The sequence below is a fragment of the Mytilus californianus genome, unplaced genomic scaffold, assembly GCF_021869535.1.
Source record: "Mytilus californianus isolate M0D057914Y unplaced genomic scaffold, xbMytCali1.0.p SCAF_13, whole genome shotgun sequence".
Taxonomy (NCBI): Eukaryota; Metazoa; Mollusca; class Bivalvia; order Mytilida; family Mytilidae; genus Mytilus; species Mytilus californianus.
In genome coordinates this window covers 13948301-13961901 of record NW_026262615.1, presented here as the reverse complement: position 1 = coordinate 13961901, position 13601 = coordinate 13948301, and the positions used below count along the sequence as shown (strand labels likewise).

The 13601-nt window shown below is 36.0% G+C and overlaps 1 protein-coding gene and 1 long non-coding RNA gene across 31 annotated transcripts in view; both read left to right on the top strand.

Moving 5' to 3' along the window:
* Positions 1-13601, top strand: part of LOC127723211 (tudor domain-containing protein 7B-like) — a 96374-nt gene that overhangs the window by 46854 nt on the left and 35919 nt on the right. For 2 of the 30 annotated variants that reach the window (XM_052229739.1, XM_052229738.1), the window contains exons 14-18: positions 243-334; positions 647-666; positions 5231-5341; positions 6041-6181; positions 6671-6761. In XM_052229739.1, coding sequence (XP_052085699.1) covers positions 243-334; positions 647-666; positions 5231-5341; positions 6041-6181; positions 6671-6761 — 455 coding nt within the window. Of the gene's footprint in view, positions 1-242; positions 355-386; positions 407-438; positions 459-542; positions 563-646; positions 667-750; positions 771-906; positions 927-1010; positions 1031-1062; positions 1083-1114; positions 1135-1166; positions 1187-1218; positions 1239-1322; positions 1343-1478; positions 1499-1686; positions 1707-1738; positions 1759-1842; positions 1863-2050; positions 2071-2154; positions 2175-2258; positions 2279-2310; positions 2331-2414; positions 2435-2622; positions 2643-2726; positions 2747-2830; positions 2851-3402; positions 3423-3454; positions 3475-3558; positions 3579-3662; positions 3683-5230; positions 5342-6040; positions 6182-6670; positions 6762-13601 lie in introns of all 30 variants that reach the window. The other 28 variants (XM_052229757.1, XM_052229749.1, XM_052229750.1 and 25 more) reach the window with 28 other exon arrangements.
* LOC127723217 (uncharacterized) lies at positions 9254-12150 on the top strand. The gene is made up of 3 exons (XR_007991945.1): positions 9254-9291; positions 9624-10287; positions 10951-12150. It is a non-coding gene; the product is annotated as an uncharacterized LOC127723217 (long non-coding RNA).

Genomic DNA, 13601 nt, shown 5'->3' with positions numbered 1-13601 from the left:
GTCACTTTAACAGTTCTTAAGTTATTTCCCCTTATAAAGTTATATGCAAAGGGGGCATCATCTGTGTCCAGTTGACACATTCTCCACTTATTTTCAAATTACTTTTCTGCACCAGAATCTTTTACGACATACAGTTGAAAAATTCTCTGTTGGTTGATTTTCAATTTTAAACAACGAAAGTTCCAACTTTTACACTTTAAATTTATAAACAGCATGGTTAATATAAGATCGATATTTTACAGAGAGAAAGTTGTTGTTTACATCACATTTATACACAGTATTGGTTGTTTTTGTGTGCAGTTAGAAGATAGTCCCATTGAGGCGATTGTAGAAGGTTTAGCCCAGATATATCAGGTAAGATAGTCCCATTGAGGAGATTGTTGAAGGTTTAGCTCAGATAGATCAGGTAAGATAGTCCCATTGAGGAGATTGTTGAAGGTTTAGCTCAGATAGATCAGGTAAGATAATCACATTGAGGAGATTGTAGAAGGTTTTGCTCAGATAGATCAGGTAAGATAGTCCCATTGAGGAGATTGTAGAAGGTTTAGCTCAGATAGATCAGGTAAGATAATCACATTGAGGAGATTGTAGAAGGTTTTGCTCAGATAGATCAGGTAAGATAGTCCCATTGAGGAGATTGTAGAAGGTTTAGCTCAGATAGATCAGGTGAGATAGTCCCATTGAGGAGATTGTTGAAGGTTTAGCCCAGATAGATCAGGTAAGATAATCACATTGAGGAGATTGTAGAAGGTTTAGCTCAGATAGATCAGGTAAGATAGTCCCATTGAGGAGATTGTTGAAGGTTTAGCCCAGATATATCAGGTAAGATAATCACATTGAGGAGATTGTTGAAGGTTTAACCCAGATAGATCAGGTAAGATAGTCCCATTGAGGAGATTGTAGAAGGTTTAGCTCAGATAGATCAGGTAAGATAGTCCCATTGAGGGGATTGTTGATGGTTTAGCTCAGATAGATCAGGTAAGATAATCACATTGAGGAGATTGTTGAAGGTTTAGCTCAGATAGATCAGGTAAGATAATCACATTGAGGAGATTGTAGAAGGTTTAGCTCAGATAGATCAGGTAAGATAATCACATTGAGGAGATTGTTGAAGGTTTAGCTCAGATAGATCAGGTAAGATAGTCCCATTGAGGAGATTGTAGAAGGTTTAGCTCAGATAGATCAGGTAAGATAGTCCCATTGAGGAGATTGTTGAAGGTTTAGCTCAGATAGATCAGGTAAGATAATCACATTGAGGGGATTGTAGAAGGTTTAGCTCAGATATATCAGGTAAGATAATCACATTGAGGAGATTGTTGAAGGTTTAGCTCAGATAGATCAGGTAAGATAGTCCCATTGAGAAGATTGTTGATGGTTTAGCTCAGATAGATCAGGTAAGATAATCACATTGAGGAGATTGTTGAAGGTTTAGCTCAGATATATCAGGTAAGATAGTCCCATTGAGGAGATTGTAGAAGGTTTAGCTCAGATAGATCAGGTAAGATAATCACATTGAGGAGATCGTAGAAGGTTTAGCCCAGATAGATCAGGTAAGATAATCACATTGAGGAGATTGTTGATGGTTTAGCTCAGATAGATCAGGTAAGATAGTCCCATTGAGGGGATTGTTGAAGGTTTAGCCCAGATATATCAGGTAAGATAGTCCCATTGAGGAGATTGTAGAAGGTTTAGCTCAGATAGATCAGGTAAGATAGTCCCATTGAGGAGATTGTTGAAGGTTTAGCTCAGATAGATCAGGTAAGATAGTCACATTGAGGAGATCGTAGAAGGTTTAGCCCAGATAGATCAGGTAAGATAATCACATTGAGGAGATTGTTGAAGGTTTAGCTCAGATAGATCAGGTAAGATAGTCCCATTGAGGAGATTGTTGAAGGTTTAGCCCAGATAGATCAGGTAAGATAGTCCCATTGAGGAGATTGTAGAAGGTTTAGCCCAGATAGATCAGGTAAGATAATCACATTGAGGAGATTGTTGGAGGATTAGCCCAGATAGATCAGGTAAGATAGTCCCATTGAGGAGATTGTAGAAGGTTTAGCTCAGATAGATCAGGTAAGATAGTCCCATTGAGGAGATTGTTGAAGGTTTAGCCCAGATAGATCAGGTAAGATAGTCCCATTGAGGGGATTGTAGAAGGTTTAGCTCAGATAGATCAGGTAAGATAGTCCCATTGAGGAGATTGTTGATGGTTTAGCTCAGATAGATCAGGTAAGATAGTCCCATTGAGGAGATTGTAGAAGGTTTAGCTCAGATAGATCAGGTAAGATAGTCCCATTGAGGAGATTGTTGAAGGTTTAGCTCAGATAGATCAGGTAAGATAGTCACATTGAGGAGATCGTAGAAGGTTTAGCCCAGATAGATCAGGTAAGATAATCACATTGAGGAGATTGTTGAAGGTTTAGCTCAGATAGATCAGGTAAGATAGTCCCATTGAGGAGATTGTTGAAGGTTTAGCCCAGATAGATCAGGTAAGATAGTCCCATTGAGGAGATTGTAGAAGGTTTAGCCCAGATAGATCAGGTAAGATAATCACATTGAGGAGATTGTTGGAGGATTAGCCCAGATAGATCAGGTAAGATAGTCCCATTGAGGAGATTGTAGAAGGTTTAGCTCAGATAGATCAGGTAAGATAGTCCCATTGAGGAGATTGTTGAAGGTTTAGCCCAGATAGATCAGGTAAGATAGTCCCATTGAGGGGATTGTAGAAGGTTTAGCTCAGATAGATCAGGTAAGATAGTCCCATTGAGGAGATTGTTGATGGTTTAGCTCAGATAGATCAGGTAAGATAGTCCCATTGAGGAGATTGTAGAAGGTTTAGCTCAGATAGATCAGGTAAGATAGTCACATTGAGGAGATTGTTGAAGGTTTAGTTCAGATAGATCAGGTAAGATAGTCCCATTGAGGAGATTGTTGGAGGATTAGCCCAGATAGATCAGGTAAGATAGTCCCATTGAGGAGATTGTTGAAGGTTTAGCCCAGATAGATCAGGTAAGATAGTCACATTGAGGAGATTGTTGAAGGTTTAGTTCAGATAGATCAGGTAAGATAGTCCCATTGAGGAGATTGTAGAAGGTTTAGCTCAGATATATCAGGTAAGATAGTCCCATTGAGGAGATTGTTGAAAGTTTAGCCCAGATAGATCAGGTAAGATAGTCCCATTGAGGAGATTGTAGAAGGTTTAGCCCAGATAGATCAGGTAAGATAATCACATTGAGGAGATTGTAGAAGGTTTAGCTCAGATATATCAGGTAAGATAGTCCCATTGAGGAGATTGTTGAAAGTTTAGCCCAGATAGATCAGGTAAGATAGTCCCATTGAGGAGATTGTAGAAGGTTTAGCCCAGATAGATCAGGTAAGATAATCACATTGAGGAGATTGTAGAAGGTTTAGCTCAGATAGATCAGGTAAGATAGTCCCATTGAGGAGATTGTAGAAGGTTTAGCTCAGATAGATCAGGTAAGATAGTCCCATTGAGGAGATTGTTGATGGTTTAGCCCAGATATATCAGGTAAGATAGTCCCATTGAGGAGATTGTAGAAGGTTTAGCTCAGATAGATCAGGTAAGATAGTCCCATTGAGGAGATTGTTGATGGTTTAGCTCAGATAGATCAGGTAAGATAGTCCCATTGAGGGGATTGTTGAAGGTTTAGCTCAGATAGATCAGGTAATTATGACATTACTATTGTGTACTGGTGTTAAGGATAGTTGCTGAATTTAGACTGAGTTGAATTTTCTTGAGTTTGTTAGGGACTATCATGTCTCCTTAAACAGGAAAACAATATAGAGATACTTTCATTGAAAAAATGATAGTATCTTTTAATAACTGTTGAAATAAGATAACTGTGAAGTATCAAAAGGGAGATAATTGATGATTTTTTGGCCATATACAAATTAGAATTATCTCCCATTGTATAATTTGATGGTTGCAGAAATGAGCTTTCAAAAAAATATAAATTTTATTGCAGGTGCATATCTGTTATATGATAAACATGAGGGTACCCAAATTGCACCAATTTTGACAATTTTTTCACCTATGTTTATGTTCCAGACAAAAGTTTCCTTTCTGTGTTTATTTTGTAGATGTATCCTTATTTTCTATATAGTTCTATCAATTTAGTTTTGAGTCCATATTGAATCATAGAAAAATCGGTTTGAACTGACCTACAAACGATCCATGATTCTGTAATGAGGAGTACCCAAATTGCATCCATGCTTAAATTCACATCCTTAAAAATCAAATGACAGATGTTTTGTTTTATTTCTTCAAATATTTAGAACAATTTGACATTAGTCCATGCTTACTATTAATTTTTTGAGAAATGGATGCTTATAACATACTTTATTTGCTCATTTTTAAAAGATGACCTTTTTGTGGACATTGCATAGCGGCGTTTTCATAGATTTTACTTTTTCAAGTGTATACTTCATCTGTTGATATATACTGTGATCGTTTTGTGTATATTTAAATATAATAACTTATGTTGAAAGAATTGTATAATGTCAAATCATAAAAATGCAAACTGTTTAGTTTCAAAGAAAACTTGTAAGATTTCCGCTGCTGTTTTTGCTGAATAGGTGCAATTTTGGTACTCAGTGCAATTTGGATACTGTGACATTATATTGCTTCATCTGTGTGATGTTTTTTTGTGGAAATTTGTTATTTGTTTGCTGTTTCATTGGTTTTGACACACAATTTCTTTCTACTCATATTACGTTCCTAGTAGGATACTGCTTTTGTAGAAGAAAGACTAAATTATGACATTTGTATAAACATGTGATTACTTTACCCCCTTTGACATAGTGGATGGTACTTAATACTCAACTTTAGTATAAAGAAATGACTTGATATTTGATTTGGAATTTTATAATGTTGAATTGTAACCGTTTTTCAGATCTGCTAAGTAGTCATCTTGTTTGACAATACGTTACTTTGAATTTTTATCATACTCAATGAGCATGGTCAATGTTTTAAAACAATATATATATATACTTTGTGTACATTGCAAGCAACTTCATACTTTTTTGGTGTTGACTATACATAATATATATATATATATATATTTAAAGTAAGAAAAATAGATGTGCTTATACAAACATTAATGGTGTATACTTTTAAAGAGAGTTTTTGAATTAAAATAATTTGATATATACATTTTAGTTTCTAAAGAGAGATATTGAATTAAGTAATTTGTAATGTGTATTTACATTTTAGGAACCAGTCCCTTTGGAAAGTGATTTAACTAAAGGAAAATTTGTGGCAGCTATGTATAGTTCAGATGACAGTTGGAGTAGAGCTGAAATCCTGTCTGAATCTCCTGAAAATGTTAGTATAGTTTCCCTAAACAACATGAAGCATATTTAAATACTTTGCATTAAGCTGGACCTTTTTCTTTCTGAGGAATGATTCTTACTTATTCTCTTTGAAGTTTGGGAACAGTTTTAGAAATTTATTGCATCTGAATTATGACCACTTTGATAAATTCTGCTTGACAGTTGTTTTATTTTTAACTGGCTTGACCAAAAGGGTCAAGTGTGTCATTCTCATCATTTGGCATCCATCCTTCTAGTCATCTGTTTACTTTGACAAAAATCTTCTTCTCTGAAACTGCTGGACCAATTGGAATCAAACTTTGTCACCATTGGGATTGGGGTATCTAGTTTAAAAATTTTGTCTGATGATCCAGCTTGCTTATCTAAATGGCTGACATGGCTAAAAATTGGTCTTCATGCAGGGAGAAAATCCAGCACCTGGAGGAGGGCTTCAGCTCGCCCATAAATAATCATGTATACTAGTTCAACAAAATCGATGCCACACTTAACTCCTAGGCATATAAATCCACGAAAAGGAAAAAACACACAAGACTAACAAAGGCTAAAGGTTCCTGACTTGGGACAGATGCAAAAATGGGGTGGGGTTAAGCATGTTTTGTGAGATCTCAACCCTCCCCCTATACCTCTAGCCAATGTCACATTAATCTGAATATACACAGTTAGTATTCATGTTAAAGTTTTATATTTACAGTCTGTGATAACAGTTTTATATGTTGATTTTGGTAATGATGAGAAGTGTAAGTCCTGTAACACACGATGGCTGTCAGAGAAATTATCAACATACCCTGTCCAAGCTATTTACTGCTCATTGTATGGTATACAGCCACTTCAGGTATCAACATGATTTTATGAAATATATTTATGCTAGAACTGTGACTTTTGTGCAGTCTAGATTTTTTTACTGCAAAAAAAAATTTCCATTTTAAATTGTAAGCTTTTATTTTTATATGCTCTTGCCAGTATGCTAACATAGAGAAGTTTTTTTTACTCCCCCTTCCCCTTTCCAGATAAAAGAAAGTGATTCTCTTTAAATGCAACCTGAAAGTTTTTTATGTATAGTCTCTGATTGTATGAAACTTTTACCATGAATTTAACAATAGGTTTGTGTATAATTTTATTTTGACAGTACCAAGAAGTTGAAGATAGTGGAGTTTTTGAAGTTTCCAATTTCATGTTCAAAATATTTTCTCTGAATAGTTATATCACATTGTAATAGAAACAGTTATAAGTTTTGTTTGATATGAATATTTTTTTTGTATCAGTATGAGTTTCATTATGAGAAAATAATGTAATAAATGTATAAACAACAATTATTTTTAAGGGAGAAGATGATTGGTCAAAAGATGCCTGGACGAAGTTTGGAGATATCGTTAAGGAAGAAGCTCTGGTGGCGATTACCCAAAGTTATACAGGTACAAAAAAAGACTTGCCTATATTATCATGATTACGAAAAATTACTGTTTAAATTCCATTTTATAAGGATGTATGCTTTACACAGTGTCTTTAATATTTTATACCGTGGATTCATTTACTGTTAACTATCGATGTCTCAAATTTTCAGATGTCGAAATTTTTCCCTGGTCCTGAACTTTGTTCAATACAAATATATGTATTTCAACTCCTGATGAGTCGAAATTTCGGTTGTGTTAAATTAGATTTACAGTCCCAAGGTTAGCAAAAGCATTTTTAATTGCCTTTACTGTATCAAACCAATACACACATGTCAAAACATGACCTCAGGGATTTAAATAGATTGACGAGTTTAACCGTTTCACAGTAATTAAATTTCCGGTAATTGACCACTGTATTGATTTATGACATTCTTTTCCCACGGAGTGTTTACTATAAAAAATTTTTGATCACCATTATGAATCATAATATCGATATGTAGTTATTGACTATGTAAAATAATTTTAAATGTTTTATAATCAATTAACTGAGATCATACATTAATGAGCTTGGATGTGCATAAAGTGAGGATTAAGTGAGCAGCTAAAAGCTACTCAATCAACGTGTTTAACCTTGTGTATTCACTTGCCAAAAAAAATCAAAATAAAAGAAAATCAAAAGAAATCAAAAATTTCTAAAATCTGAAAAATTACTTACTTATGTTAAAAAAAGGTTTTGTTTGTTTCTTTCATCTTGCCCTTGAAACAATGTAAAAAATAATTATCTCGCCGAAAACAACAGGAAAAATTATAACTGAACGAAGAAATAACAGAGACAAAAAAACATAATTTCTTTGTAATAATTATAGACAATTACACACAGATACTTAGATTTCAGACTAGAATATCGATCACCGACCCATATATATCTGAATTATTTTAGCCTTACCAAGCCAAGCTATGCAAGGGTTGTGTCCCTTGGTCTGTCAAACTTCCGGTATTTGAGATAATGAGAATCGAATGTATTATTGTGGGTACCAATTTTCATGGATATTTGATTTCATGGTTTTGTCAAAGTCTGCATACAAGTCTATTGAAAATTTGTACTTTGTTGGAACATTTAAATTCCTGGTTCACCTGTACCCACAAAATCCATTTAAATTGGTATCCCATGAATAATAATTAATCCACAGTATCTCCTCTGGATTTTCCTTAGACTATTCATTATAAACAGTTTGTTCAGTACAAATGTCCCCTTAAGGAACGACTGTAATATTTTTTCTGTCTATGAAGAAATAACATTAAAAATGTGGTGCACACTGAATAACCTGCGTAGCGTGTTATTTAAAAGTGTGCACCACATTTTTGAGGTTATTTAGAATAGACAGAAAAAATATTAGTTATTCCTTATAATTTAATTCTTAATTCCATTTTTGTCGAGCCTTCGACTTTAGTCGAAAAAGCGAGACATAGCGATCCTACATTCCGTCGGCGGCGTCCACAAATATTCACTCTGTGGTTAAAGTTTTTGAAATTTTAATAACTTTCTTAAACTATCCTTGATTTCTACCAAACTTGGACAGAAGCTTGTTTATGATCATAAGATAGTATCCAGAAGTAAATTTTGTAAAAATAAAATTCCATTTTTTCCGTATTTTACTTATAAATGGACTTAGTTTTTCTGCCGGGAAACATTACATTCACTCTGTGGTTAAAGTTTTTAAAATTTTAATAATTATCTCAAACTATCCTGGATTTGTACCAAACTTGGACAGAAGCTTGTTTATAATCATAAGATAGTATCCAGAAGTAAATTTTGTAAAAAATGACTTCTTTTAGAGAACCACTGAATGTAATGAAACCAAACATGGCATGAATGTTCCTTATGAGGTGCTGACCAAGTGTTGTTACTTTGTAGCCGATCCATCATCCAAGATGGCCGCCAGCGGGGGACTTAGTTTAACATAGGACCCTATGGGAAATGCATACAAATGACTTCTTTTAGAGAACCACTGAATGGAATGAAACCAAACATGGCATGAATGTTCCTTATGAGGTGCTGACCAAGTGTTGTTACTTTGTAGCCGATCCATCATCCAAGATGGCCGCCAGCGGGGGACTTAGTTTAACATAGGACCCTATGGGAAATACATACAAATGTCTTCTTTTAGAGAACCACTGGATGGAATGAAACCAAACATGGCATGAATGTTCCTTATGAGGTGCTGACCAAGTGTTGTTACTTTGTAGCCGATCCATCATCCAAGATGGCCGCCAGCGGGGGACTTAGTTTAACATAGGACCCTATGGGAAATGCATACGAATGACTTCTTTTAGAGAACCACTGAATGGAATAAAACCAAACATGGCATGAATGTTCCTTATGAGGTGCTGACCATGTGTTGTTACTTTGTAGCCGATCCATCATCCAAGATGGCCGCCATCGAGGAACTTAGTTTAACATAGGACCCTATGGGAAATACATACAAATGTCTTCTTTTAGAGAACCACTGGATGGAATGAAACCAAACATGGCATGAATGTTCCTTATGAGGTGCTGACCAAGTGTTGTTTCTTTGTAGCCGATCCATCATCCAAGATGGCCGCCAGCGGAGGACTTAGTTTAACATAGGACCCTATGGGAAATACATAAAATTGTCTTCTTTTAGAGAACCACTGAATGGAATAAAACCAAACATGGCATGAATGTTCCTTATGAGATGCTGACCAAGTGTTGTTACTTTGCAGTCGGTCCATCATCCAAGATGGCCGCCAGCGGGGGACTTAGTTTAACATAGGACCCTATGAGAAAAACATACAAATGTCTTCTTTTAGAGAACCACTGAATGGAATGAAACCAAACATGGCATGAATATTCCTTATGAGGTGCTCACCAAGTGTTGTTACTTTGTAGCCGATCCATCATCCAAGATGGCCGCCAGCGGGGGACTTAGTTTAACATAGGACCCTTTGGGAAATGCATACAAATGACTTCTTTTAGAGAACCACTGAATGGAATGAAACCAAACATGGCATGAATGTTCCTTATGAGGTGCTGACCAAGTGTTGTTACTTTGTAGCCGATCCATCATCCAAGATGGCCGCCAGCGGGGGACTTAGTTTAACATAGGACCCTATGGGAAATGCATACGAATGACTTCTTTTAGAGAACCACTGAATGGAATAAAACCAAACATGGCATGAATGTTCCTTATGAGGTGCTGACCATGTGTTGTTACTTTGTAGCCGATCCATCATCCAAGATGGCCGCCATCGGGGAACTTAGTTTAACATAGGACCCTATGGGAAATACATACAAATGTCTTCTTTTAGAGAACCACTGAATGGAATAAAACCAAACTTGGCATGAATGTTCCTTATGAGGTGCTGACCAAGTGTTGTTACTTTGTAGCCGATCCATCATCCAAGATGGCCGCCAGCGGGGGACTTAGTTTAACATAGGACCCTATGGGAAATGCATACAAATGACTTCTTTTAGAGAACCACTGAATGGAATGAAACCAAACATGGCATGAATGTTCCTTATGAGGTGCTGACCAAGTGTTGTTACTTTGTAGCCGATCCATCATCCAAGATGGCCGCCAGCGGGGGACTTAGTTTAACATAGGACCCTATGGGAAATGCATACTAATGACTTCTTTTAGAGAACCACTGAATGGAATAAAACCAAACATGGCATGAATGTTCCTTATGAGGTGCTGACCAAGTGTTGTTACTTTGTAGCCGATCCATCATCCAAGATGGCCGCCAGCGGAGGACTTAGTTTAACATAGGACCCTATGGGAAATACATAAAATTGTCTTCTTTTAGAGAACCACTGAATGGAATAAAACCAAACATGGCATGAATGTTCCTTATGAGATGCTGACCAAGTGTTGTTACTTTGCAGTCGGTCCATCATCCAAGATGGCCGCCAGCGGGGGACTTAGTTTAACATAGGACCCTATGAGAAAAACATACAAATGTCTTCTTTTAGAGAACCACTGAATGGAATGAAACCAAACATGGCATGAATGTTCCTTATGAGGTGCTCACCAAGTGTTGTTACTTTGTAGCCGATCCATCATCCAAGATGGCCGCCAGCGGGGGACTTAGTTTAACATAGGACCCTATGGGAAATGCATACAAATGACTTCTTTTAGAGAACCAATGAATGGAATAAAACCAAACATGGCATGAAGTTCCTTATGAGGTGCTGACCATGTGTTGGTACTTTGTAGCCGATCCATCATCCAAGATGGCCGCCATCGGGGAACTTAGTTTAACATAAGACCCTATGGGAAATACATACAAATGTCTTCTTTTAGAGAACCACTGAATGGAATGAAACCAAACATGGCATGAATGTTCCTTATGAGGTGCTGACCAAGTGTTGTTTCTTTGTAGCCGATCCATCATCCAAGATGGCCGCCAGCGGGGGACTTAGTTTAACATAGGACCCTATGGGAAATACATAAAATTGTCTTCTTTTAGAGAACCACTGAATGGAATGAAACCAAACATGGCATGAATGTTCCTTATGAGGTGCTGACCAAGTGTTGTTACTTTGCAGGCGGTCCATCATCCAAGATGGCCGACAGCAGGGGACTTAGTTTAACAAAGGACCTATGGGAAATACATACAAATGTCTTCTTTTAGAGAACCACTGAATGGAATGAAACCAAACATGGCATGAATCTTCCTTATGAGATGCTGACCAAGTGTTGTTACTTTGTAGCCGATCCATCATCCAAGATGGCCGCCAGGGGGGACTTAGTTTTACATAGGACCCTTTGGGAAATACATAAAAATGTCTTCTTTTAGAGAACCAATAAATGGAATGGAACCAAACATGGCATGAATGTTTCTTATGAGATGTTGACCAAGTGTTGTTACTTTGCAGCCGATCCATCATCCAAGATGGCCGACAGCGGGGGACTTAGTTTAACATAGGACCCTATGGGAAATACATACAATTGTCTTCTTTTAGAGAACCACTGAATGGAATTGAACCAAACATGGCATGAATGTTCCTTATGAGTTGCTGACCAAGTGTTGTTACTTTGCAGTCGATCCATCATCCAAGATGGCCGCTAGGGGGGGGGGGCTTAGTTTAACATAGGACCCTATGGGAAATACATACAAATGTCTTCTTTTAGAGTACCACTGAATGGAATGAAACCAAACATGGCATGAATGTTCCTTATGAAGTGCTGACCAAGTGTTGCTACTTTGTTGCCGATTTACTGTTCAAGATGGCCACCAGGATATTTTATTAAATAACGGGACCAATATTAATCAAAATTTGGCCTCAATCATTATTTGGGTATCTGTTATGATTTTTATCTATCTTTACATGATTTCTAAAACCAAAGTAGAGTCAGGTGAGCGACACAGGCTCTTGAGAGCCTCTAGTTCTGTATTTTACTTATAAATGGACTTAGTTTTTCTGCCAGGAAACAATACATTCACTCTGCGGTTAAAGTTTTTAAAATTTTAATAACTTTCTTATACTATTTTGGATTTGTACCAAACTTGGACAGAAGCTTGTTTATGATCAAAAGCTAGTATCTAGAAGGAAATTTTGTAAAAAAATAAATCCATTTTTTCCGTATTTTACTTTTAAATGGACTTAGATTTTCTGCCAGGAAACAGTATATTCACTCTGTGGTTAAAGTTTTTAAAATTTTAATAACTTTCTTATACTATTTTGGATTTGTACCAAACTTGGACAGAAGCTTGTTTATGATCAAATGCTAGTATCTAGAAGAAAATTTTGTTCTCTTCCAGTTAACATTACATTCAGTCTTCAGTTAAAGTTTTTAAACATTTATTAGATTCATAAACTATCCTGGATTTTTACCAAACTTGGACAGAAGCTTCTTACAATCAAAAGATAGTATCAAGAGGAATATTTTTATTGATTTACTTCTTCATTTTTGTTGAGCCTGCGATTAACAGAAAAAGTAGGCGAGACAATGGGTTCCGCGGAACCCTTACGAATTTTTAACGAGTAAATCCTGAAAAAACGTTGATGACGTCACGGTCACATGAAAAAATTATGATTATGAGCTGATAGACAAAAAACTTTCAGCCAATCAGAAGAAGTGTTACATCCAAAATTAAATTATTTAGAAACTAAACAAACAGACTTACTTTATTTTCCCAAGATATTATCTTCTATACATTATTGTTCATTCCAAAAATTTTGCAAAGTTTTTATTTTTGCGAAAAATTGTGACACAAAAATAAAAACTTACATTTTAAAAGCATTATTTCTATAAAAATAATCAACATCCTTCCTTTTATTGATCTGATAAAAAGAATAATATTATTCTTCGATACATTACAAGGCATGGTTCATGACATTCAGAAGTCAAGAAAATTTAATACAATAGTTAATTTTCACTTAAGAAGTAGAAACATGAAATACATTGTTTATATAAATATATATTTTCTGGTAGGTTAGAACCCACCCCTACTGAAAAATGGTCATTTTCAGTCTATTTTTTTATTTTAATACGACCTTGAGAGGTGAACATTGACTAAACGGTGTTTCTTTGTCATTCAAGTAGTACCTTACAGTTACAGCAGTCTATTCATACTGACTGGAAGTAAATGTGACTTGAGAATCTTGCTGGGGAATTATTATTGGCTAGCCAAGTATGCCTAAATGTCCGTTTTTACCGATTTCAGACAAAACGGTGACCTAGATTTTACAGACCACATTTCTTTTGGCCATATTATACCTCCTTGTGTTCCTGTACCATCTATGCATGTATTTATGATAATAGTTGATACCTACAGCCCATACCAGTAAAGTAGTGGCCATAAAAAGACTCCCACCCCCACCTGATTTTGGCT